Source organism: Manacus candei, unplaced genomic scaffold (assembly GCF_025592945.1).
Source record: "Manacus candei isolate 608988 ecotype Guabito, Panama unplaced genomic scaffold, ASM2559294v1 h1tg000113l, whole genome shotgun sequence".
NCBI lineage: Eukaryota > Metazoa > Chordata > Aves > Passeriformes > Pipridae > Manacus > Manacus candei.
The window spans coordinates 324,885-352,416 of record NW_026138161.1 but is presented as its reverse complement, the minus strand read 5'-3'; the positions used below and the strand labels follow the sequence as shown (position 1 = coordinate 352,416).

At 45.2% G+C, this 27,532-nt stretch overlaps 1 protein-coding gene across 1 annotated transcript in view; it reads left to right on the top strand.

The window, feature by feature from the left end:
- The first annotated feature begins 6,050 nt into the window (after positions 1 to 6,050).
- The window catches only part of RTN1 (reticulon 1), a 120,883-nt gene continuing 99,401 nt past the window's right edge, over positions 6,051 to 27,532 (top strand). Inside the window, exon 1 of the mRNA XM_051769872.1 lies at positions 6,051 to 6,613. Within this exon, the coding sequence (XP_051625832.1) occupies positions 6,424 to 6,613 (190 nt within the window). The 5' untranslated portion in view covers positions 6,051 to 6,423. The remainder of the gene's footprint in view (positions 6,614 to 27,532) is intronic.

The window sequence follows — 27,532 nt, the reverse complement described above, 5'->3', positions numbered from 1 at the left end:
CTGTCACCGCCCCATTACGAGCCCACGTCTCATCTGTGGAAACCAAACTGGCTGAACACGTCCGAAGCCTAGAAGAGAAAATTGAAGAGGGACACCAGAAGCTAAGAGAAGAAATTAAGGAAGGGATTTTCCATATCTCGCCAGGACGAACAAGAGTCTCTGCTATCAGGAGCCAGCGTCCCCCAGCTAAGGAGAGAAGGTACACTCCACGTAGCGATCTATGGTTTTACCTCCGTGAGCATGGAGAAGATATGAGGAAGTGGGATGGGAAACCCACCTCTTCCTTAGCAGCCCGGGTACGTGAACTGAAAAGAGGAACAAATACCATAAAGAACTCTTCAAGGGTAAACGTTGCTCCAGTCTCTCGTGGGCAAGACTCCAGACGGTACAGGAATAATGATACGTCTGATCCTCTTGAAGGGACCTCCAGGTCATACCCACAAGAAGAGCACAATGAGTACCATGACCAGGACTAGGGGTGCCCTGCCTCTAGCCAGGTAGAGGAGAGGGACAATCGAGTCTATTGGACTGTGTGGATTCGGTGGCCTGGCACATCAGAGCCACAAAGATATAAGGCTTTAGTGGACACTGGTGCACAATGTACATTAATGCCATCAAGATACGTAGGGGCAGAATCCATCTCCATTTCTGGGGTGACAGGGGGATCCCAACAGCTGACTGTACTGGAAGCTGAAGTGAGCCTGACTGGGAAGGAATGGCACAGACACCCCATCGTGACTGGTCCAGAGGCCCCGTGTATCCTTGGCATAGATTACCTGAGGAGTGGGTATTTCAAAGACCCAAAAGGACTTCGTTGGGCTTTTGGCATAGCTGCTGTGGAGACGGAGGAAATTAGACAGTTGAACACCTTGCCTGGTCTCTCAGAGGACCCCTCTGCTGTGGGACTGCTGAAGGTTGAAGAACAATTGGTACCGATAGCCACAGCAACAGTGCACCGTCGGCAATACCGCACCGACTGAGACTCTGTGACCCCTATACATAAGATGATCCGCGAACTGGAGACCCAGGGGGTGGTCAGCAAGACTCGCTCACCCTTTAATAGCCCTATATGGCCAGTGCGTAAGTCCAGCGGAGAGTGGAGGCTGACGGTGGATTACCGTGGACTCAATGAAGTCACACCACCCCTGAGTGCTGCTGTGCCGGACATGCTGGAGCTCCAGTATGAGCTGGAGTCCAAGGAAGCCAAGTGGTATGCCACCATTGACATAGCCAATGCCTTTTTCTCCATTCCTTTGGCAGCGGAGTGCAGGCCACAATTTGCTTTCACTTGGAGAGGTGTGCAGTACACCTGGAATCGACTGCCTCAGGGGTGGAAACACAGTCCCAGCATTTGCCATGGACTGATCCAGACTGCACTGGAAAAGGGTGAGGCTCCAGAGCACCTACAGTACATCGATGACATCATTGTATGGGGGAACACAGCGGGCAAAGTCTTCGAGAAAGGAGAGAAGATAATCCAGATTCTCCTAAGAGCCGGTTTTGCCATTAAACGGAGTAAGGTCAAGGGACCTGCTCAGGAAATTCAGTTCCTAGGAGTGAAGTGGCAAGATGGACACCGTCTAATTCCAATGGAGGTGATTAACAAAATAGCAGCCATGTCCCCACCAACCAGCAAGAAGGAAACACAGGCTTTCCTAGGCGCTGTGGGCTTTTGGAGGATGCATATCCCCGAGTATAGTCAGATTGTAAGCCCTCTCTACCTTGTGACACGGAAGAAAAATGATTTCCAGTGGGGCCCCGAACAACAACAAGCCTTTGAACAAATTAAACAGGAGATTGCCCATGCAGTAGCCCTTGGGCCAGTAAGGACAGGACAGGATGTGAAGAACGTGCTCTACACCGCAGCCGGGGAGAATGGCCCTTCTTGGAGCCTCTGGCAGAAAGTGCCTGGGGAGACCCGAGGACGACCGCTGGGATTCTGGAGTCGGGGATACAAAGGATCTGAAGCCAGCTATACACCAACTGAGAAAGAGATCCTGGCTGCCTACGAAGGAGTTCGAGCTGCCTCAGAAGTGATCGGCACCAAAGCGCAGCTCCTCCTGGCACCCCGACTACCAGTGCTGGGCTGGATGTTCAAGGGAAGAGTTCCTTCCACACATCATGCCACCGATGCCACATGGAGTAAGTGGATGGCTCTGATCACGCAGTGAACCCGGATAGGGAATCCTAATCGCCCTGGGATTCTGGAAATTATCACCAATTGGCCCGAAGGTGAGAGTTTCGGACTATCCTCTGAAGAAGAGGAGGAGAAGGTGACACGGGCTGAGGAGGCCCCACCATATGACAAGCTACCCGCAGATGAAAGGCGATATGTGCTCTTCACGGATGGCTCCTGCCGCATTGTAGGGACAAACCGAAAATGGAAGGCAGCTGTATGGAGTCCCACACGGCGAGTTGCAGAAGCGACTGAAGGACAAGGTGGGTCAAGTCAGTTTGCAGAGCTTAAAGCCGTTCAGTTGGCTTTGGATATAGCTGAACGAGAGAAGTGGCCAAGACTCTATCTCTACACTGACTCATGGATGGTGGCCAATGCTCTGTGGGGATGGCTGGAAAGATGGAAAAAGGCCAACTGGCAGCGCCAAGGGAAACCCATCTGGGCGGCGGAGATGTGGCAAGACATCGCTGGCCGGGTAGAGAAGCTGAGTGTGAAGGTCCGTCACGTAGACGCTCATGTAGGCAAGAAACGGGCTAATGAGGAGCATCATAACAACGAGCAGGCGGACCGAGCTGCCAGGATTAAAGTCTCTCAGGTAGATCTGGATTGGCAGCACAAAGGAGAATTATTTCTGGCTCGATGGGCCCATGACGCCTCCGGTCACCAGGGGAGAGATGCAACATACAGATGGGCTCGTGACCGAGGGGTGGACTTAACCAAGGACATTGTCTCACAGGTCATCCATGACTGTGAGACATGTGCTGCCATCAAGCAGGCCAAGCGGGTGAAGCCTCTATGGTATGGTGGACGGTGGTCAAAGTACAGGTATGGGGAAGCCTGGCAAGTTGACTACATCACGCTCCCCAAAACCCGCCAGGGTAAGCACTACGTACTGACCATGGTAGAAGGAAGCACTGGATGGTTGGAGACATACCCCGTGCCTCATGCCACTGCCCGGAATACCATCCTGGGCCTTGAAAAACAAGTCCTGTGGCGACACGGCACCCCGGAGAGAATTGAGTCTGATAATGGGACCCATTTCAAGAATGGCCTCGTAGACACCTGGGCCAAAGAGCACAGCATTGAGTGGGTGTATCATATCCCCTACCATGCACCAGCTGCTGGAAAAGTTGAGTGGTGCAACGGACTGCTGAAAACCACTCTGAAGGCACTGTGTGGGGAGACTCTCAAACACTGGGAGCTGCATTTAGCAAAGGCCACCTGGTTGGTCAACACCCGAGGTTCCATCAATCGAGCTGGCCCTGCCCAATCAGAACTTTTGCATACTGTAGATGGAGATAAAGTCCCCGTGGTACATATGAGAGGAATGTTAGGGAAGACTGTTTGGATTAGTCCCACCTCAAGCAAAGGCAAACCCATCCGAGGGATTGTTTTTGCTCAGGGACCTGGTTCCACGTGGTGGGTAATGCAAAAAGATGGGGAGACACGTTGTGTACCACAAGGGGACCTAATTTTGAGTGAGAATGGTCTGTAATGTTTCATTGTATATATATAGATAGATAGATAGATAGATGTATATAGTTTTAAAGGGATATAGTTTTTAAAGGGGGTTAATTTGGGCATGACATGGATGGCATAGAATAAGGGGTGGATAATGTCCTAGTTAGGACAGCTGAGATCAGTTCATCATGGTGGGTGTAACCCAAAACTGTATTCTATAGCCTTCCATGTCATTTCCCAGAAACTAGACTATTGTTGTCAATAGACTATTCGCACCCTCTGCCCATAGAGCATGGTGGGTGTAACCCAAAACTGTATTCTATAGCCTTCCATGTCATTTCCCAGAAACTAGACTATTGTTGTCAATAGACTATTCGCACCTTCTGCCCATAGAGCCTGACTCCTCAGGCTATAAACTAGGTGTTAAGAGGCCTGTGAGATAGGAGGATGTTTCTGTCCTCACACCCTTTGTGGAACTCCCCGCCCTGAGGGGAGCACTGAACATTCCTGCCTGAACTGGAGGATATATAATCTTGGAGTTTTGGAACATTTTTCAACCCACTCGTGGGATCCAGAGGACGGCTGCATCTCATCGCTCTCAACCAGACTTAGACCACCACTGGACTGCGATCACCAGTTCTGGCCAGACTGCAGCAGCTCTCCCACCAGCAGGTTCTTCCCCTCTCCCTTTACTTTGGACTCAAACAGGGCCCAAGGAACACCACTTTGTTCAGGCCCCAGGGTACTGGGTTACACATTTGGGTTTTTGTGGGTTGAGACCAATTGTTTGTTTGTATTATTGTACTTACTGTATTATTTTAATAAATTGTTATTCTGACTTATAATCTCTCCTTTGAGTTGGGTTCATTCCCCCTGCTGGTTAACTTTTAAACCAGCACAGGAACCCACATTTGAAGGGCCCTGGTGAGCTGGGACTGAACAGCATGGACTAAAAGGCTGAGAGAATTGGGATTGTTCATCCTGGAGAGGAGAAGGCTTTGGGGTGACCTAATTGTGGCCTTCCAGCACCTGAAGGGAACCCACAGGAAAGATGGACTTTTTACAAGGTCATGGAGTGATAGAACAAGGGGGGATGTTCTTAAACTGAGAGTAGTTTTATTGGATTTTAGGATGAAATTCTTTACTGTGAGGGTGGTAAGGCACTGGCACAGGTTGTCCAGAGAAGTCATGGATGCCCCATCCCTGGAAGTGTTCAAGGCCAGGCTGGATAGGGCTTTAAGCAACCTGGTCTAGCAGAAGGTGTCCCTTCCCATGGCAAGGGGGTTGGAACTAGATGGTCTCTTATGTCCCTTCCAATCCAAATCATTCTATGATCCTCTAATTCTATGACTCAGGCAGCAGCAGGACAGCTCCCAAAAATAGATTCTGGACTGGAGTGAGGACAAGGATGACAATTCCATGTGAAGATAACACAAATGCAAATGCTCAGGGCTTCTTCTGAGGCTTTTCACCTTGCATTGTGGGCTTACCCTGGATTTCCTCCCCTCTTACCTGGAAGAAGTGGAAACACATTAAGTTTTCAAACCCAGGCACAAGCTTGCTGGAGCTGTAGAGGGTCTGATGCCTGCCTAGGGAGGCTGTGACATAAAGATCACAGATGGAGATCTGCTGCTGCAATGAGTAGCTGGGAATGAAGTCTGGCTGGGGCAATTACTGTCCACTTTGTAGCTTAACCTGTCACACGGCATGAGAGAGATCCTTCTACAAGGCAGAGTTAGTTTCTTTGACCTGTCAGTGCCAGAGCTCTGTGCAATGCAGGAATGATCCCATATCATTTACCTGAGTCTGTTTTCCCATGTGTAAAAGGATAGCAAGAAAACTTGTTTCTAGTTCACCTCAGAAGTGGCACAGATTCTGCCCTGTGCTTTCACCTTTCCTGTTTCTCATGCTGCCGCTGCTGCTTTCACTAACAGCCAGGATCCCTGACATATCCCATCGCCTTGGTGAGCACGCATTTCCTCCGTGAGAGAATAAGCAAATACAATGGCACAACAGAAAGAAAAAGACAAGAGAAAAAAAAAAAAGGCACACAGGCACCTGCTGTGAGTTTATTTTGACAAGTGTCATTTAGATGCAATAAGCTGTGATCTTGTCTCCGGCGGGGCTGCAAACACAGAGGAGCCAACAGGGTAAACAAACCCGGGAGCAGAGCGCGGCTTCCCTCGCTGGGTCGGGGCTGGCCGAGACGGGCAGGAATGGGGTGATTGTAGGGTGCTCTTCGCTGAGGGCTGTGTGCCCTCTCCGCCGAGCCCGGCGGTGCAGGAGGAGCCGGCGGCTCTCCCGGCGGGCGCGTTGCCGTGCCCGGCTGCGGCGCCTGCGGGATGCTCTGGAGCGGAGGGATGCGGAGGAGGGGGATGCGCGCCGAGAGGGGGGCGGCAGGAGAGGAGAGGGAGGCGTGTGCCCGCCTGGAAGGGGGACATTTCTTCCCTTATCCACACAAGCCGATGCCTACCCTGCCGAAGCAGTTAAACGGGGGAGAGCAGCAGCCCGGCTGGCAGATTCCTGCCCTGTGATATGCCAGCCACAGGGTGACGCAAGGGCTGGAAGGCTCCAACTAACAAGCCATTTTCACCTGCGTAATAAGCGCTAGTGGAGATACAGCAACAGCAACAGCAGCAGCAGCGGCAGCGGCGGCTCCCGGTCCCCGCAGCCGGCCACACTCCAGCGCGGCCGCAGCACCGTCGAGCCCGGCGGCCACCGCAGCTCCTTCGGTGGCTCCCGCTGCATCCCGAGAGCCGGAGATCAGCGGCCGCCTTGCAGGCAGCATGTCAGCCCCGCCGGACCCCCAGGACCTGCTGCTGGCGGGCACTGGCGGGCACTGGGCTGCGGACGGGGCGGACCAGTACGCAACTGGGGCTCCGCTGCGGGATGGCGACGGGGCTCAGCAGCGGGAACATCTGGTTTTTGGCTCCGCCAGGGAACACCCGCCCGTTACCATGGCGACTGCATCCCCAGGTAAAAGGCGAGGGGTACCCAGAGATGCTCAACAAAGGGGCCCTGGCAACAGCATCTCTTGGTTGTCTCGTTTCTATCCCTTCCTATGTTCTTCTCCCAGCCTGGCTGCTTGGAAACATTACTAAGGAGTTAGTGAGAGCATGTAGGAAAACAGAAAATAACGAGGAATTGCGGCCTTTGCAAATAGTTATTTTTTGCTGATGTGGGGGAGGAGTGATGCAGGAGCCAGCCAAGTTCACTAAAGCTCTTTGCAGTTTGTTAGGCATGGGACACCCAGATTTCAGTCAAATGTTGGAGGCCATTTGATTTCACTTGATTTGATGTGGCTCTGTCCTCGTTTGTCGTACACCTGTTCACACCTGGAGTGACAGATCTCAGCGGAGTTACTTCAGCCATTCCCCATGCACCTGGAATTCCTGCGTGGCCTCTTATGTTATTTCAGCATGCAGCTTTTAATAGAGTGCCTATTCTGAAGTGTTTGTACATTTTCTGCATGCTTTTGAGACTTGTTCATTTAATTGTGGACTTTTTGGTTGCTGTGTTTTCCTCCTTTTGGTTTTTGAGGTGTGTTTGGCTTCAGTTGCATTTAGTTGAGGGTCTGCAGGTTCACTGATTTTCAGTTTACTTTTGGGAAGTGTTCGATTTCCCTTGCTTTATGGTTCCTTTCTTTGGTAGTTGCATTGGTAGCAGGTATACCTCTATTAATGAATCCAAGAAGGCTTCAGCTTCCCGTAGCTCCTGGTAGAAATGCTTGGGGGAAAATGACTCTCTTTCCTTCTTGGTGCCACTTTCTTACTTTCTTTTCCATTGCTGCCTGTCAGAGAACCCAAATAGCCAAATAACCCAGCCCTGAGGGAGCTGATGCATCCCATCTAGATTCCTCTTCACTGGGAAGTAGATGTTTCCATTATACAGCCTGAAGCACTAAACTTGTCTTGAGTAAGTTGAGGGTCAGGGCTTGGGATGGGAATCGATCTCTGTTATGCAATAGCTGCAGGAGCATTAGGAACTGCGTTTTTGGGCTGAGTCCCTTCTAATCCCCTCAGTCAATCAGCACAAAGGGTAGCTGGCCAGAAACAGCACAGCCTGAGTGTCTACATGTGCCATTCTGCTGATGCCCACATGTATGGCTTTCCAGGGTCTGAGCGTACACCGGTGCATGTGTGTGCTCTCAACATGGATGTTTCCCTGGTGCTTTTCTGTCTGCTTGATGTGACTGAGTTGAGTAGTAAAATGGGATCTAACGCCCATCAGCTGATGTGGGAAATGTTTTGCTGTTTTGTAGCTTTGGGCAGGCAGCTAATCTGCTGATGTGCTGCTCATTCGCTGAGCTGAGTGTTAGGTTGTGAAACGTGACTTTCTACTGGAGAGAGAGGCAGATGGCTGGCAATGTGAGGCTGTTTGACAGTGTGCAAAGAGGGGCAGGACTGGGGGCTCCAGGTAGGGTTGCCTCAAGAGTATAATGACACAAAGAAGGGGGAAAAGAATCTTGTGAGATTTTTTTGTTCACCGATGGATGAAAATATGGCCATGCTGAATCTTAGCATACAGAACAAAGAGAGGTGGTCTCTTAAATTGTGTAGATCCCCATCAAATGGAATCACTGTGATACTGCTTACATTTAATGAAGGCTTCTTCAGGCTTAACCTGATCTGTAGACCAACACTTATAAAATGCAGATTGGACAGGCAGAAAGAAAGAGAAGAAAAAGAAAAAGGAAAAAGAAAGAAAGAAAGAAGAAAGAAGAAAGAAAGAAGAGAGAAAGAGAAGCAAAGAAAATTTCCAGCTTTTGCAATCCTCTGCAAAGGGGGTTTAGACATGTTTGCATGTGTCAAACTGTGTCAAGCAGGAGGTAAAGTGAGCAATACAGACCTTTATTGGTGTTTGCTGGCCGTGGGTTGTCAGACTGTCAAATTAGCGATATCATAAGAGTAGTAATGTGCTTTAAACATTTCCCATTTTGTTCTCCCTGTTCAATAAAGGACTGTTGTGTGGCTGTGTGCATGTCTAGCCAACCATGGCAGACAGAGCAGCATCCCCACCAGTGCAGTCCTGCGCACGCAGTCTCTGTCTCTGTTTGTGGCTGCAGCATCTGTATTTCTGTTCCACACCACCCAGAGACCTACAGCTCCTGCTCCCTTCACCCAGGGAAGTAAATAATTTCTCTGTTCTCTCTGTGTGACTAAGTATTCATAAGTTTCTGGATAAGAAGACTGTAATATTGCTGAACATCTAAAACTGTCAAGTTTTTCAGAAAACTCTCTAATTCTCCTGCTTGGAAAGGGATTCCTGCCTGTTTCTAAGCTGTAGAAATGGACCCAGCAGGAGATACCCAACTCCAGCTTTTTATGACACTGACACAGGCTGCCATAAACTCGAGCACTCCTTGTACAATGGGCCATCTGGGGACACTTGAGACAATGAGCAATCCATCCAAACAAGAATGAGCTGGACAGAATGTTTTTCAGGTAGCTTCCCAGCACATCCCATATCTTCCTCCACACCTATCAGACCAGTCTTATTTTGTGAAAAATATGGTTATGCTTTCTGAGGCAAGAGCAGGGTTTGGAGGCTGAGAGGTTCTCCCAGCATGAAAATACCTGAAAGTAAATGGTGGGAATTTATCACAGGTTGTACAGAAATTTTCTTATACAACCTAAAAATTTGCAAACTTTCCCTGATCTTGGCTTTTGTTTTAAGCTTGAAAACCAGCCAGGGACTGTTGAAAGGTTCAGGAATATTTTCAAGCTGGCTGTGGGCCCAGCTTTGAGCCAAGCTGGCTTTGTGTCAAAACCTTGTGAGTGGTTTCTGAATGATGAAAAGCAATGGATTTCACTCCCCATTCTCTGGATCAACCAAAATCGGCAATGATTGAGACTGCAGGAAAAAATTCCCATGAAGAGTGGAAAGCTCAGAGGTTTCTCAAGCAAAGTCAGGGCAATGAGAAGTTGCAGACCCCACATTGGCTTCTCCTCCTGCAGAGATCCAATGAAGATAATTCCAGTAGCTTCTAGGCAGGGACAAAGCTGTTTCTCTTGCCCTTGTACTTGGCCTCTGGATTTTACTGAAAATGTTTCTCTCCCTTAAATGTGGAGATTTCCTTCTTCCCAAAAATTAATTTGGTTCAGGATTGAGAGGAGATTGCAGGGAGCTCTTGCAAGGACTGGTGAGTGAAGTGGTCCTGAAAGGCTGGTGAGCAGTTGCATGTTAGTGAAGAGAGCCCCATGCCACCCAACACACCATCTGGTCATAGATTCTGTTATTTCATTTTTATTCATCAACAGTGATTAAAATCCCTTGACAAGAATTATTTTCAAAAATATTACACAGGCTACCAGGAATTCCCCAAGATAAATACATATGGTTTCCTCCAGAGAAGTGGCAAAATCTAAGAACGGACTGTACCTCCATGGTGCAAGGTGTGCTTAGGGGAAAAAAGAGTGGGAATAGGGCAGAAAGTCATAAAAATGATGATTCCTGTGGAAGGATCTCAGAAGCTGTGGGCAGTGTTGTGCATTGGTGGGGTTCTGTGAAGTGATTTAGGCAGTGGTGTTATGCCCCTATGTTCATGTAGGTGAGATTGAGATTGCTGCCAGTGAACCCTGCCTGCTGATATTCACTCCAGGATGCTCTTTGCCATCAGACAGGCTGTAGCAGTCAGGACATCCCTGACAATCCTATCTCATTTCCAGCTGCCTCCAGAGACAGCTCACATGTGGAGTCCAGCTGCCCAAAGGAGAGGTGGCCAGTGTCACAGGGGATGGCATTAATAACTGGGACACTTCTACAGGGACACAATGGAATGGCAAATATGGCCTATGAGAACCCTTCTGGAATAGCAGCCACGTCCCCTGGGGTGCCTCAGTGGCACAAAAGTCCTGTGCTTATGGGACTGAACAGCACCCATGTGGTATGTGCCAGTGAGGAGAGGCGGAAAGGAGGGACTAGAAGCTGCTTGGATGAGGCAGATGAGTTGAGGAACAGCCCCTGCCTGCTGAGGAGCAGTGAGAACCAGACCCCCGGAGTGTTTCATTCCCTGATGGACGTAAATACAGCACCCAAGACCATGTGCAAACTTGGCTCTTGCTGATCCATGTCAAGGACAGACTCTCTAGGCTCAGTGCTTTTAGTAAAGACATTTAAAAAGCATCTCTCTAATTTGTAGAAGTTGAGTTTGAAGGCATGTGCTGTGTAGCTTCATGCTCTCACCATGAGCTAACCCACCAACCCTCTGCCCACACGAGATTGCACTGAGGTGCTCCTGCCAAAAGACTGTGTTTGCACTGATAAAACAATCACCTGTAAATATCAGTTTATTGTCTCTCTCCTGTTACTGGAGAGGGCGAGTTACTGACACCTTTACACTGCAGTATAAAGGAAGTTTTTGATGGTTTTGAGGCAGATGAGAGTTCAGTGGTTCATCTAGGTGGAGAGAAGGGAGTATGAACATGTATGTCTGCACTACTTGGGTTTGGCACTGACACTTTTTGGGATGTCAGATCATGAACAAACAGCAGGTTCCCCAAGGCAACTGGCTCTTTTGTGGCCTTCCCACCCCTTTCCCTTTCCAGGTACTGTGCTTTGTCAAGAGCTCCACTCCCTGAGCATCCATGGCAATTTGCTGCTCAACGCCACGTGCACTGTAAAGGCCACAGTCCAAACCCTGATTTTTTCATGTTGCTGTAGAAAGTCTAGATCTGGTGGATTCGCTGGCATGTCACAGGGGAGCCTCAGCAGATGTTTGGAAATATATCCTCAGCTGCTAGGCAATCTTGCTCAGATTTAGCCAACTGAGGCCAGATTCAGTCTCACTTTGGAAGAGTATCTATTCAAGCCAATTCTATTATTGACATTTTAGTCCTTTCTGATTTAGGGAATTGAATTTATTTTTTCTCTGCTCCCTGGATTAGTCACTCAGACGTTCTGATCTACTGGTTTTGAGTGAAGGTGACAGAGATTGTTTGATGGAGGCCCTTTGCATTCCCCAGGGCTTTGTAAGTGCAAGCAGATTTTGCAGAGAGAGAGAGAGGAACACAGCGGATTTTTCTTGGATCTTTCTGGTTTTGTAATCCTCATGAAGCTTGACAAGGTGGCCAAAGCCCACAGTCAGCCATCAAAAAAAAAAAAATTCCTATTGAAATACCATCCTCTATTTCATAAAAAAAAAATTCCTATTGAAATACCATCCTCTATTCCCACTTGAGTAAAGTAGGAGCAACAGCTGCTGTTGAGCTCCTCCAGCAAGTGCTCTGCATCTGAGGGTGCACTCAGAGGTGCATAAAAACTCCTGGTTTTAAATCTGTGCAGCAATGTAGTCCTCAACTCCATACAGATCAAAATGCAGCTGGTTTTGCCCTGTTCCCAACAGGAATGCAGGTAGCTCCATCCCTGCTTTGGCTTTCACACTGATGAGTTCTCTTCAGCCTTCAGGGCTGCAAATAGGTTGAGGATGATGATGAGGCAGATGAAAGAGCAAAGTAGTACCAGGGAGGGTGATTCACCTGCCTTATTTTAATCTTCATCACTCAGTAATGAGATGTTTTATTTATAGGCAAGAAACTGAGGAGGACAGGTTGAGGAGGAGAACAGCTTGGAGGGGAGAGGCTTTGGATGTCCCAGTTGTGGCAAGCATTGGGTTTGGCATGTTGCGGTATTTTCTGGGCTGTGAATCTCCCCTGGGCTTGGTGGTTCATTATATCTCACTGGTCTAAGGGTCCTGGGAGGCACATCTGCCTCCTTTTTAGTGTTGCTCTGGAAATGCCATTCAATGACATGTTTTATGCCTTATTTTTATGCCTTATTTTTCCCCCCAAAGCTGCAGTGTGCAGTACACGTACACTCAGCACGTGCTCTCTATCTGTCTGCAGATGGTGATCCCAGCAAATGTGTGTTGCCTCTGTCTCAGCCCTCCTGGAAAAGTTTGGGCAGATCCCACAAGTCTGTTTATCATGTCCTCAGAGACTGTCCCACAAAACAGTGCCAGCCCAGTTGTGTGGCCTGGATTGGCCCACGATGCTCAGGACTAGTGTTAGGCTCTGCTTTAAGCCCTGAGACCTGATTTGGCCCCAGGACCTAATTATTTTGTTTACCTGTGTTTTAGCTCAAAATTCCTGAAATATTCAAGGAGTTGTGCCACAGATCCACATCATCAACAGGGAATGGAGACTTTTAAATGGGTGACTTCTTAGGAATTTGCCTCACTTTCCCTCCTGAGTAGTCAGTACCTCTAAAATGGGCCAAGTACATACTAAGCTTTTTCATTTTTAATACAGCAGTTATGTCCTTGTGTCTGTTTTTCATTTTCTATTCTTACTGCCGGATCAAGACTGCTTAAAAAATTCTGAGTGTTCTTGTTGTTGGGCTGTTGTTGTCTTTTGCAAAAGAAAAGGCAGCCCTCACACAGCAAACCACGTTTCAAGTAATGAAGCATTATTTGTTATTAGTTTTCTAATTTAGGAAAAGTAAATGTATGTGCTTCTGTAGACTTGGCATGATTCAGCACTCAGGAACACACCCTACATTTAGTGTTCTTGTTCTTTTAAGACACTTCTGATTTAGGATCAACCTATTCCTCCAAGAATCCTCCTATCTCCAACAAACAGTGAGAGTAAATTCTTGGCACTCACTTGCAAAACAAGATTCGAAATAGAGGGGACCTTAATCACCTTTTTCAGTCCTCTTTGTTTCAATCAAGTATTTAAGATCCTAATTATATGGAACATAAGCATATTCTTAACTGCTATTAAAAATTAGGATGCTCTTAAGCATATGCAAAAAGGTGAGCATATGTTTTGCTGAATTTAGGGGTAAATGAATTAGAAGATATATCATGGATAAATTGGCTTTATTACCCATTAGACTAAACTGCTTCAGGTCACTTGTCTGTAAAATGAAGGCACCAGCTCTTACCTACCTCATTACAGCACTGTAAAAAATAACATTTAAATACATTGAAAACTTAGAGTGAAAGTCTTTATAATGTTACTGTTGTTTATTTTGATCCATTGTATGCGTCCTGGTGAGAATAAAAATTGTTGGAAATGACTACAGCCTTCATAAGCCTGTCTCTTTCAAATATTGAGGTGTTATCTCAATATTTGTCTTTATACTTTAATATTCCTAAAGAGTGGGCTTTTCCATCTTTATTTAAATAACAGCTGATATAAGAGGTATTTGAATCTTTCTTTCGCTGCTGTAATGAGTCGCCTGCCCTTGATACAGCCTGTAACAGTCATGAGATCTTGTGTTGGAAAAGGTGGATGGTTCTTCAGAGATTATTTCAACACAATTGCCACTAGCTGCTGCAGCATTCCCAACATGTCCTTTGAACAGGGTGACTCCCATCCTGGATGCAGTGCTGCAGTGGGGTGTTTGCCTGGGTACAGGTGAGGATGGAGCAGGGGAGGATTCTCATCAAAGGATGGTTTCTGCACCGGGGTGACTCTGCAGACCCTCAGTTATGTCATCTCGAGGCTTTACTGTGCCATTCAGGACGTGAATTATGGCTTACTTTTTCAGCAGTGCTGAATTTATTAACTGCAGCTGATTTATTGTTTGTAAAAAGACATAGAAGGGCTTGTTAACTGCAGCCAGTAAAAAGCAAATGTATGGGTCAGCCTTGTCAGGCTGGAAATCTTCCTCCTGCCAGCCCCTGGGGATCTTGTGCTTGTCTCTGAGGTTTTTTTCTGTGCAAATATCACTCCATGTCTCGGGTGCACATGTGGGTGCCCCTGGGTGAGCCCCGTGGCTGAGGAGGAGGAAACACAACACAGCACCAGGGCACAGTGTCTGGCCACTGCTTTGTATCCCAAACACAGCCTGGGGTGCTGTCCCTCACCCCGTGGAAGCACATTCCAAAGCCACAAATGCAGAAGTTACAGAGCTGAACGACATCCCCAGCTTTGCCTGCACTGCGCTAGTCACTGGCTGCACGACCAAACAGCCTGAAAATCCTCACCCCTTAAAATCCTCACCCCAGGCAGTCTCTGCAGCACAGCTGTCTGGAGAAGAGCTGCAGACAGCCCGAGCCATCAGAGTTTGTGCTGATGTTCTTCAGCTGAGCCTGATCCCCTCCACACTGCTCCCAAGAGCACTCAGGGGCATCTGTAAAAGCGCTGCTGGAGAGACAGGCTGCATTTATGGGTTGTGATCAGCAAGGGAGTTCTGCCATTTACAGGCCTAATCCCATCCCCTAAGTAGGAGGTAGCAAGGCTGGTGCAGGGGGGATGCCCATGCACACCACAAACAGCATTTTGTATGTCAGGGGGGTGGGGAGTCCCTCACCCCATGTAGGTCCTGATGCACACATAACCAGCGGAGCAGCTTTGCTTGGAAATTATTTATCCTTGGCAGGGCAGAGGGCTGGATGCAGAGCACAGCCTAAAAGTTGCTCTAAATCTGCCACCACTGTGCAAGTGTTCACCCGTATTCAGGTCAGCTGCATCCTTCTCCCTGCGTGAACAACACGCACCAAGGCCACGTCCAGAGTGGGAGGTGAAAACCTGCAACCAGCAGACCTGGGGAGCAGTGTCTCATCTCTCCTCTCATCTCCTGAGCAGCATTCCGTGTGCTTTGTTGGGAGGGGGCAATGAGGTTTCACAGGCACCATCTCTCCACTGACTACTGGAGCATGGAGGGCTCTGAATTCCAATCAGTCTTAATTAGGCCTTTCCCTTGCTGTCCTTGATGTGGAGGCTAAACAGATGCATTTGCTGCTTGTGTGCGTAGGAAACGTTTTGCATTGCAGGATATTTTCATTCCTGTTGACTTCAGCAGTGAAGCACGATGCAACATGCTGGAAATTAAATGTGCACTTCAGCTGAACTGGAAGCTGAACTGCTCCATGCAGGTGTAGCTGTGTGATAGGAGCAGCAATCATTTGTTATTTGCCGACTGTAGTAAAAAGGGAAATGTCTCCTGCTGCCCCTGAGAAAAGTTATAAAAATGTGTATCTCAATTTTTTAATCTTCTGGCTAGCGCTCATCTTTCTCTTAGGATGTACCATGTTTGCCATTTTGATGGGTTGGGGTTTTTTCCCTTTTTATTACAGAAGTTTATAGCTTTGGTAAACATCATTGACCAAATGCTCTAAACTGCAGTACTGCTGTGCACTAAACTTTAATTGAGGCAGTTGCCTTTGATGTAGGGCTGACCTAAAGCTGAGGCTGACTCCTCTCTTTTGCAGCTTTTGCAGTTCTTTATAAAGAGACATAATGCAGTATTTACATAGTTGCTGATTTCTCTACTGCTCTAGCAAATGATCACTGGGGTTGAATGTAGAATTGAGTTCTCAGAACTTCCTGGTTATCCTGAAAGTCTGTGTTTATAATCTGTGATTCTCAGACTGTAATTAGTTTGTAGGAAAGGTGTTGGGCCCAAAGGTGAAGCTCCAAGATGATGTGTGAGAGTGAGAAGTTCCAGAGGAGTCATCTCCTCTGAACACATTGTTTATGAAAAAAAAAAAAGAGGGGGTTGGATTCTCTGGGCAGTAACTCTGCTTATGAATTTAATTAAATCCTTGTAGCAAAATGGCTGTAAGTGACATCTTTTGTTTCTGGCAAGATAGGATTTCTGGAGATCCTGAGTAGTTAGTACCTAAATCTCTATGTAAAAAGTTTCATGTGTGTTTAATGTGTGTATATTTCACACAGAACTGAAAAGTCAAGCAAACAGTTAATTGATCACATGGACAGATGTGGAGTCCCTGAGTAAAACCTGGTTTATTTTTTCATAGGAAACCTGCTTTTGAAAATGCATACTTACCTCTGCTGCTGCCAGGAGAAAGGACCGAATTTTCTGAAATTTAAATTTTTTTTAGAAACTTGTCATTAGACCAAAAAAAATGTTTCTGCAAGAGATACACAGATTAAAATAATATTAATAAAAATATATTTTCAAATTATTCTGAAATCAACTCATATGTTTCACTTCATTTGGCTGGCACCAAAGTGTTTAGAAATGTATCTTGCCTACATTTGCTTTTATAGCAGCACATTTATTCCAAATACACATAAATTCCATTTTAAAAGCACTAATTCTGGCCTGCGAGGTCCTTTATTCTATTTTAGAATTGCCATGTCATGTACATTTTTTTGGTTGTTGTTTTTTTTTTCCTATCCTAAAAAATACTGCTGGAGATTAGGGCGGATTATCTGAGCAGTTATCATAGTAAAAGCCAGTTGCCATTTTGGGAGTCCTTTTTTTCTTGAAAGTCCTTTTGACATTAGCCTTTATAATCCAGTGTCTGTGTAGTAGAAGTTCAGGTCAGAGCTAAGGAGACAGGCCTGGGGATTTATGCTCTGTGAAATATATGCAACCTCCTTCCACTTTGAACGTGCTAAACAGACCATGTATAATCCCTGGAATATTTGGTAGATTTGCCAGGCCTGGAAGATGGCATTTGTAATATTTGTCTAGCTACATGTATTTTTACATGGTTGTCCATCCCTATGCCATCCAAACTCTATTCAAAAGTAATGTGAGGAGAAGGGGGCTGAACAAAGAGTGAGAAGAAAATGTATCATTCCCAGCAGGAGATTTTAGAGTTTGGGTTTCTTTTTTTCCCCCCTCCTTTCTCTCTGCCCTTGCTTTTTAATGAATCGTTCTTCTAACCTACTTTAAAATGAGCTTCTAGCATGCTGGATGTTTTGCAGATGAATCACACTGTGCAATGCACTTATGCATATCTGCTGTGCAAGTACATTGTCAGCCTGTATTTGATAACCTACCAGTAAGCAGGACTTTTTTTTTTTTTTATGGAAGCATGGGATACTAGCATCATTCTCCAAGTGAGAATAATGCAACCACTGTTAATAAATCAGCCCGGGTCCGAGGATGTCTCACCACTTTTGCTGCATCCTTGATTAGCATTATCCTCAGAGGTATAAATTAAAGAGGAAAATATATAATCTGGGAAGGTTTCCAGCATCATCTTTTGAAAATGAGAGCTCAGTGCTTTGCTGAGATTTCTTTGGTGGAGGAATGCTAATAGCAATGCTGAAGATGTGCTCTGATTGCACCCTAAAGAGCAGGAAGACGCACAGAACAGCTTCATTTTTTTTCCTTTGTCATCAAGATAATTTCTGATGTGATCTGCACTGGATGAACTGTTTCTACACTGCTCTGTGAATTGATCCCAGAAGTGCAGCTTCAGTCGCTCCTTCTTCTACTACTTGTTCCCTTAGTCTGACGTCTGCATAAAATCTGGTGCCTGTTTTCCCACCTCAGCCTGCAGATAACTGGCTGCAGCTGTCAGCAGAGAGTGGACACAGTCGCTCTGAGATACTGGCCAGAGCCTGAGCTTCAGCAACCAGGATTTCAGGAATTTCTTCTGACTGTTCCATCACAGCCGGATGGTAACTCCCGACACCTCCCTCCCCACAAGGGAAGGGGCTGCAGATTGTGCTGATTTGCAAAAAATATTTCACAGGGAAGGTTTGATTTTAGCAATGTTCCAGCTGTGCTAAATGAGCAGAAAAGGGATTTTTCAGCATATAAGCAACGTGCTGGAAATGGAACTGCCACATCTTCCAGCACTTTCTTAGTCCTCAGTTTTCCCCTTCCCTGCCCATAACCCACTTGGGTCTTTGGCATTTACTGGAACTAGTAGTTTGTTGTACTTGGAGTCTTGCTTCATAATGTCTGTGTGTTTCTATTTTCTTTTTCTTGGCCAGCTCTCTGCCAACATCTCCCTTTGCTTTCCAAGAGTCAGTGAAAAGCACAGAATGCAAGACTAAGCTCTTATTCCTCAGGTTGCATTTTGGGGAGGTGTAAGAAACCTTTATTACTGCTTTGTTGATAGGACAACTAGTCCACAGTGGAGTGAAAAGTCTTATAAATAGTCCCCAAAAGCTGCATTTGAACTAGGTCTGGTTCTGCTGAGGCCCAGGCAGTGCCAGGCTGCTCCAAAAGGGGTTTCAGCTTCATCATCAGTGACTCAGTTTGGGGGGCCTCTCAGGCTGAGACTCCAAAAAGTCATTCCTCTCTCCTGAAAAAATGTAGGGCAGCTATTTTTATTTAGGTTCCTGAAGACAGTTAATTTTTTTCTGCATGTTTTCACTTTTAAATTCTTATTAAGAATCCTTAGTTATGTTTTGCAAAGGCATTCACCCTTCCAGCTCAGCAACACAGAGGGGATACTATGTGTCATTTGCCATCTCTACTGACATTGCTAAATTTGCTGCAGCAACGTGTTTCAACATTTCCAAATGTTTTTCCTGTGGAGCTTTCTCTTCCATAGAAAGGTTTTCTGTTTCTCCCTGATTTGAGATGAAAAGAAAATTGAAAATAATATGAAATTTTCCCACAGGACAGAATGTTTTTTTGCAATAGCTCCACTTCCAGCTAATGTCAGGAAAAACACAAACCACTGCAATCAGTAGGCCTAATTTCAACTCTGCATTTATGACTTATTCTTTGACATTGCTGTCTGAAGAGTAACAACATAAATACTCCTAGCTTGAAAATGCTCTTTAAAACTGAGAGCTAGTGCACCAACAAGTAGGATTTGTGGGCACCTATTTAATGCAGTCAACAGGAGTGTGACCTTGGTTCTCTGTCACTGGTGAAAATGAAATTGCCTCCTGGTCCAGCCCATCTAACAGCTGCTGAACTATAACACCAAGCAGGTTCTTCTCTATGGCAGATGACTTTGCCACTTCTATGGTGAAGAAGGCATGAAGACAACAGTTCCCCAAGCCAGCAGCTGCCCAGCATCCTTGGATTTAAATAATTAGCATAGAATCATAAATCATAGAATGGTTTGGGTTGGAAGGAGTATTAAAGATCATCTAGTTCCAACAGTCCTGTTGTAGGCAGGGACACGTTCCACTAGATGAGGTTGCTCAAAGCCCCATCCAACGTGGTCTTGAACACTTCCAGGGATAGGGAGTCCACAGCTTCTCTGGACAACCTGTTCCAGTGACTTTACCATAAGAATTTCATTCCAAGATTTAATCTAATGCTGCCCTCTATCAGTTTGAAGCCATTCCCCCTTGTCCTGTCACTCCAGGCCCTTGTGAAAAGTCCCTCTCCAGCTCTCTTGGAGCCCCTTTAGGCACTAGACAGGGCACTAAGGTCTCACCAGAGCCTTCCCTTCTCCAGGCTGAACAATCCCAACTCCCTCAGCCTGTCTGCAAAGCAGAGGTGCTCCAGACCTGTGATCCACTTAGTGGCTCTCCTCTGGATTCGTTCAAACAGGTCAACACCATTACATAGTGCTCCCTCCCTTACTTACAAGTATGACTTGCCTGTCAAGGCTAAACAAGGGAAGGAAAGTTTGTGAAGACAGCAAATCAGACTCTTTCTTCCTAGTTTCTATACGAGACAATTTCTTTTTGAAAAGCCCTCCCTTTCTCTCTTTGTGTGAGCAGGAAAGCAATGGAGGTCCTCCATGCTTAGGAAGCAGAGTCTAGAGGCCATTAGGTTCCCCTTCCCCACCCTGAACTTGGAGCTGCAGTGAGAAATGCACCCTCAGACTTTCTGTGCTGCATGTTTTAACCAGCTTTTCAGGAAAAAAAATAGCCTGTTCCAGAAGTTTTCAATCCATTTCAGACCCATTAAGCTGGATGGCAGCAACTGCCAGAGCAGGAAAGATCCAAAGTTTACCAGTAATCTTCTGCTCCTGCCTGCACTCAGCACCAGGTGTCCCAAGCTTTTGTAGCTTTTAGGAATGGAAAAGCCAGATGTGAGCAAAGCACCATGTTGTCTGCAGAGTTGCTTGCTCAGATTTCTGGTGACAACTGCCCTGCAGTGCCAGGTACAAGGCCATCTTTGAGAAGATAAGTTAGAGGAGTTGGTTTCTTACCTTGTCCAACATAAAGTTGATAGGGAAAAGGGTGTTTTCTCCTGTTGCTTGGTGAAACTGGCAGGAGAAATGAGCTACACTAAAAGTCAGTGCAGGTAGAAGGATAAAATCATATAAATTGCACAGGAGTGTCAAGCTGTAAAGGAGAAGTCAGGATAGAGAGAAAAATGAATAGCGAGAAAAATGAATAGCAAGAAAAAGAAATCCAAACTCCTCTCAGGAGTTTGCATTTCTCAAGCAATGGATTTCTCATAAATTTATGAAGGGAATTAGGTAATTTGATGCTTACAGTGGCAGGGGGTTAAGCTTATAAACTCTGCAGGTGCCTTTTGGTCCACATCTCCCGTGCTCATGAGCTCTGGAGACGGACTTTGCCTGCAAAACCATCTCCCTCCACCTTTTGTTCAGTTGGAGCTATTAACATAATTGTTCTTAAAAATGCCTTTGAATGCATTTTAGTTTTTCAGTTACTTCTTTTACTCAGCTGGAAGGGCATGAAATCCCCATTCTTCAAGGCAGAGATAAATCTGTTCAACCTTTCACCATGTGAGTAGTACCTGGAGGAGTTCTGTGCCACAGCAGGACCTGGTGTGCTGGCTTCACTTTCCAGACCCTTGGAGATTGGCTGACCTCTCCCAAGTTCTACCTCTAGCACTGGGAAACTACAAGGAATACCATGAAAAATCAGAATGATCTTGGCCACCTGTATAAATATTCTGAATAAATAGGAAGAGGTTATGCAGGGACAGGGCATCTCATCAGGAAGAGCAATTTCAAAAACACATGATGGGAAACCCCAGACGAGTCCATCAGAGAAGGACTGAGGTTTTGAGGGACACAAGTCAAATTCAAGCCACCATGGGCTGCAAATTTTGTGCTGTTTTGCTGTTGGTAAACAGCAGGTGCCACACTGAGATATGGTGCTGGGTGTTTTGTGTGCATGATGCAGCAAATGGTCTGGGGAGGAGCGTGGTGTCCAGTCTGGAGCACAGCGCCTCAGGAGAAATGCAGAAAGCCCAAAGGAGGGTGACCAGAGTGATCAGATGTCTGGGAAATACGATCTAAGAGAGAAGATTGAAAGAACTGGGCTTGTTTAAGCTAAAAGAGAGAATTGCTGAGGCAGAGCAGTCTGTGAGTACGTTAAGTACATGAAAGCCCAAGCGAAGAGCCTGAGTTAATGTGATGTCCAGGAATGGGTGTGGCTTCAGTTGCAACATAAGAGATCCAAACTGATCATTTGGAAAAAACTTCGAGAGAATGTGGACGTGTAGGACAGAGAAACACGGGTTTCTGGGGGGTGGGTGGCTGCAGCTCCTTTGCTGGAGTGGGCAGTGCAGAGGGGCATCACTCAGATGGCATAGGAAGTGATGCTGCTGCCCAGGGCCAGCAGTGGAACTAGGTGATGTCTTTCAGGCCTTTCTGGCCCTGTTTTTGGTGAGTCTATAAGGTGGGAGGAAGGATGGCAGCAGGAAATACGCTGATACCTTCTTTTCTCGTCTTTGTTTGGTTCAAACCAGCATCTTCATCTCTTACCCTTTGAAAGTGCACATCAACCATGAGTCACAGAAAAGTAGTAATGGCTGATATTTTTGTGTTTCAGTGTCTTTTGGGGGTAATTTTTTTAAAAGAAAAATAGTTTTTTGTTTGTTTTGCAGGAAAAGCCCTGCTTTCCTTGGGAGGGATTGAATTGCCTCCTGCAGACAAACATAAACACAGCATTCAGTGGCTAATGTTGGACAAACAGAGCAATTTTCAGCTCTAAGATAAATGACTAATAATGAGGATTTTTAAAGAAATGCGGGCTTGGCATGGAGAAATTATAAAAGATGAAGTGTGCAGTGATACTTGGAGATTAAGAGCATAGTGCCTGCATCCAAGGAAGGAGGAAAGGGAAAAAGATACAGCAAGTACAGGCTTATTAAATTGATTTAATTAATATTGTTAAGAACATTAAGGTGAAAGGAAAATGGAAAAAGTGCATCATTGATTTATAAATGTGCACTGTGAAGACAAACTTGATACTTTACTTCAGTAAGACATTGTTTGTTTTTTGACTGGGTTTCAGTGAAGTGTAAAACCCAGTACTACTTGGAGCACCTCTGCTATGGAGACAGGCTGAGAGTTGGGGCTGTTAAGCCTGGAGAAGAGAAGACTCTGGGGTGACCTCATTGTGGCCTTCCAGTACTTAATGGGAGTTTATATAAAAGAGGGATAGTGACTTTTTACATGGGTAGATAGTGATAGGACAAGGGGGAATGGTTTTAAACTAGAAGAGGAGAGATTTAGATTAGATGTGAGGAAGAAATTCTTCCCTGTGGGAGCGGTGAGGCCCTGGCACAGGTTGCCAGAGAAGCCGTGGCTGCCCCATCCCTGGAATTGTTCAAGGCCAGGCTGGATGTGGCTTGGAGCAACCTGGTCTAGTGGAAGGTGTCCCTGTCCATGGCAGGGGGATAGGAACTGGATGAGTTTAAAGTCCCATGGAAAATTGCTGGCTGAGCTGGAGAAGATGGAGGGCAATACATATGATGTGTTGCCTACAGAGCAGACAGTTTGTGCTGGAAGGAAAATGCTTGGGCAGTGTGGGAGCTGCTGGTGGGGTGCTCAGTCAGTCTTGGGGTCTGTTTTATTAAATACTTTTGTAAAATATTTTTGTGAGAACTCTGTGTTTATTGCAGTGTATCCTCTCTAGAATGAGGTTGTGTATGCTTGTACAAGTGCTGGTTCAGCTTCTGCTTTGACCTTGGGATCATCACTGGTGCTCACACTGCTTATGCACAGAGTCACTATTGCCCTCTGACAAAACAGTGAAAGCAATAAGAATGACTTCAGAGAAAAAGAACTGAAATGTTAGGTACTTGACATTCGGTTTCGATGTTTTTTATTTGCTTTGAAACAGTTTTAATTCAATAAAATGCAAGAAAAGAAAAAAAAGTCCAGTTTCATAGAAATTACTTTTTCCAGACAATTCTCTTAAGTAAAATTTTCCATGCCCCTCAGAGGGTAAAGAAATAACCAATGAACCTTGTTTTGAGAAATATAGCACCTCTTCCCAGCTGTGTTAATATCAGTGAGCAAACGGCACTTCCTCAGACTAGCTCAGGAGCCAAATTTGGAAATGATTCCCTTTCTATTTGGGATCCATGGACTGCTCATGAATATTTGAAATGTGAGCTGTACTGCTTCATTGTAGCTTCTTCTATGAGTCACATGGTTATTTAATGAGGATCCTTGATTGGAGGCATGAGCAAACACATCTTTTATACATACTTGACTGTGCCAATTTCAGGGCTTATTTTCTCTTGGTGCTGATACATACACGTTTGTCATTGGCCCTGGCAAACCTTTTTTTGCCAAAAAACCATTTCTCAAGTATCGAGGAAAAATGATACGTGGATTTAACAAATATAAAAAACATTTAAATGTGTAATGGAGTCATAGAATCACAGAAATATTTAGGTTGGAAAAGCCCTCTAAGATCATTGAGTCCAACCTTTAACCTGGCACTTCCAAGCCCACTGCGAAACCATGTCCCCAAGTGCCACATCCACATGGTTTTTAAATCCCTGCAGGAATGATGGCTCAACCACTTCCCTATCATCCCCTCTGTACCAAAATTAAGAACATAACACTGAGATTCACTTGTGAGAAACATTTGTGTGGCAGCAGTGTATGTGTCCACCTGTGGGAATTTTATTAGGTGAAGTCAGAACCCTCTTCAGAAACATCTGATTAATTTGCTTTCTTACCTCTGTAAGTTGGGAGCTTGGGTTTTTTTTGCAATTCTTGTGTATTTAGGTTTCTCCTGGGCATTAGGGTGGCTGTAATTCTCTCCTCAGAACAAGAGTGGGTGTTGCAGCTCCAGTATAGCTGCTCCAAGGCCATATCTCCTGCTGATCTCTGGGTCTCATCCTGCATGCAGCATTAATAGGGAATCACAAGGTCCACAAAAGGTCCCCAAAGAGTCACAGAAAGGCTCAAGTTGGAAGGGACCTCAAAAGTCATTTAGTTCCAACCCTCCTGTGAGGAGTCAGGTAGCTTTGCCATTTGCAACACACTGCTTGTGCAACAGTTTTTCATGGAAGTTTGTTTATTAAGTCTGGGAAAATAGAAGACTTTATCTTTCCTGAAGATCTCATTACAGCATTCAGCTACAACAGACTCCAGAAGAGCCTTCCCTGAAGTACCTTTTCACTGGATTTAAAGCTCTGTTTCATGAATATAAAACATGACATATGTGATCTTCCCTCTGCCTAGCAGCAAAGGCTGCTGCTGATGCAAGACAGTCAGTGAACTGCCTGGATTGAAAAATAATCTTCATTTTTTACACTGTAAAGGTCAGTACAGCTGCACCAGTCCACGATACCTGACCTACATGATTGCAGAAGTTATAGATTTTTTTTCATGTGGTACAAAAAGGAGAGATTATCTATTTGGAAAGTGAATCCAGAGGTACAATACACTCATTTTCTGTTCCAGCAATGAATCCACCACTCCAAACATTGATGATTACTTCCCAGTTCGAGTGAATGTTGTAAATGCATCTTGGTGGCATGGTTACTTCCAAAATTCCTCGGTCTGTGGTCCTTGGTGTTGGTTTAAATTATTAACAAACTGTCCTTTCAAACGCAGCTGCCAAGTCAGCCACAATCCCTTGAACCCACAAACATAACAAAAAAGCAAATTCTTTCCAAAAACACAGTAGTGTTTGTTGAATAGATTCTGCTCATTGACTGAAGGGATGACAGATTAAGTAAGAAGAAAAGTGAAAGAAATAACAGGCTTGGAAATCTGAAACTGGGCATGGATAAACAAGAGGGGATCATGGCAGTTCTTTGAGTATGCAGAAAACATGCATTTGGGAAGGAAAGATGGAGGATGGTTAGGAAAACATCTGGAAGGAGTGGTGCCAGATGGTTGTTTCCTTTTTGACTGGACTAGTATTTTTCTCATAAAATATGAAGACCCAATTTTCATGTTTTTCAATATTTACAGATCTCAGTCTGCATGTAAGAAGGAAAATAAGGTCACAAATAGAACTCTTTGCATGCTTAAAATAATCTGGATATTCTGTGCTTTGCTGACTCAACCTAAATGGACTGAGATTTTGAAGTGCTGGGAACATCTAAAATCCCTTTCCAGTTCCTGGCATCTGAGAATGCTACACCCCTATTACAGAAAGGATTTTATTTAGAGAGGCAAACCGAGGGCACTCATGATTAGAAAATTTTAGCTTATGTTCCTGCCACAATAAAATCTTGCTGAGCTGGTATCAGGGTGGCATTGACTGGAATCAGCTTTCTTAGTTTCTGCTTGGTGGTGGTGGGGCAGTTGTTACTTGAGAGATTTGGGACCCTCAAAGATGTTTTCAGCTGCAAACATACACTTTCCCCCATCAACCACCATGAAAAGCCAAGGACAAAATCCATTTTTAAATAGATCCCTAGATTTTTGTTATGTGGCTTTGAGGCAACATTGTTTTCCACAATTAGAAGGGAACATATCCATTTTATATAACCTTGGATAGCTACGATAAACAATGATTATATTTTCTACAGAATGTTTCAGTTTTCTTTCACAAATCAGTGGTTTTAAACTTATAAGTCATGCTGTTGAAGTGGTGTTGAACTGTGAGTATTTTTTCATTTCATTGTATGCAAGACTGAGAAAAACATCCATCCAGTTTGAAATTCAAATGCTGGGATTTGAGTGGGGCTAATAGTTAGCATCATTATACCATGGAGAAAAATCACGATTTTTGAGGAATTTAGAGAAGTTATTGTGTGATTTTCCACCTGGGACCTTTCGCTGGGGATTTCTCAAAGATATCCTGAGGATGCTCCAACTGAGCCATCACCATGTGGTGTTCCCAGCCAGATGGACATCACCTCTGTAAATCGAGATGCTACCACATCTCAGGGCCCCCCAGGTGCAACACCACCTGCTGAGAGCCTCATATTTTGGGGAGCTGAGGAGAGGATGTGGCACAGTTGTGGGTGTGTTACATCTGGGCGGGCTCCAGGTCCTGTTTCAGCCCTGAGTCCCCCTCCTGTCACATAACTTGTCCTGCTCTGTGGCATGTCCCTGGTGTCACGGAGGTCACTGAAAGAAGGCCAAAAATCTGTCTTATGGGCCACTGAAAGCAAATAACAGCCTATTCAAGCAGTGAATAGTATTAAAAATTTTTAGGGTCTTTCTCAGGGTTTTATTGGACTTTATTAATTTAAAATTAATAAATTAATAAATAAATAATAAATTAATAAAATAATAAATTAATAAATAAATAAATAAATTAATAAAAAATTAATTTAAAATTAATTTAAAACTTTGCTAGCGTGATCTGAATAATGCATTTATTCCTGCAGACATACATGGGTACTTTGCAAACATGTGGTGCAATTGTTTTGCCAGGATGATGTGCAAAGGTTCTGGTGATCAGTAATATGAGCTGGAGTGAGCAGTGTGGACTCAGCAAGAGCCAGGGATTTGAAAGAAGAGATTATTCCCTCTGTTCAGCCAAAGGTGGATAGAAGGAAAAGAATTGGGCAACCTAAGATAGCTTTGAAATACCTCTGCTTTGAGCAAGGGTTGGACTGGAGACCTCCAGAGGTCCCCTCCAGCCTGATTTTTCCTATGATTCTGACATTTAAGACTCTATTATATCACTGTTTTCTCTGCTGTGCTTCTACCTACTATTCCTGACCACTTCCACCTGTTTTCCCATTATAAATATAAAGGTAATTAGGGCTATTTTAAAAGTTAGCTACTGGCCCTTGAGGGCAATTCTGCACCAACAAAAGGCTTGGGTTGCTTCTCAAACTCAGCTGTGTGTCTTGTTGCTCTGCTGAGTAAGGCTCTTCTCTCTTTCTGGTTCACAGGCTGAATAATGAAATAAAAATATATGTATTTCTGCAGGTCTGCCTGAGACAAGGAATTTTCGTTTTCATCAGAAAAACAACAACAACGACAACAACAAAAACAAACAAAAAGTTGTTTTTATTAAATCCCAGGTGTTCAATTTTCCCCTTGCCAATTCCTTTCACTTTACTTTGGAAACTACTTATTATTTCTATCAAAAGTCAGCTTGGGCAAAAGACACTGCACATAAATTGCAGTGC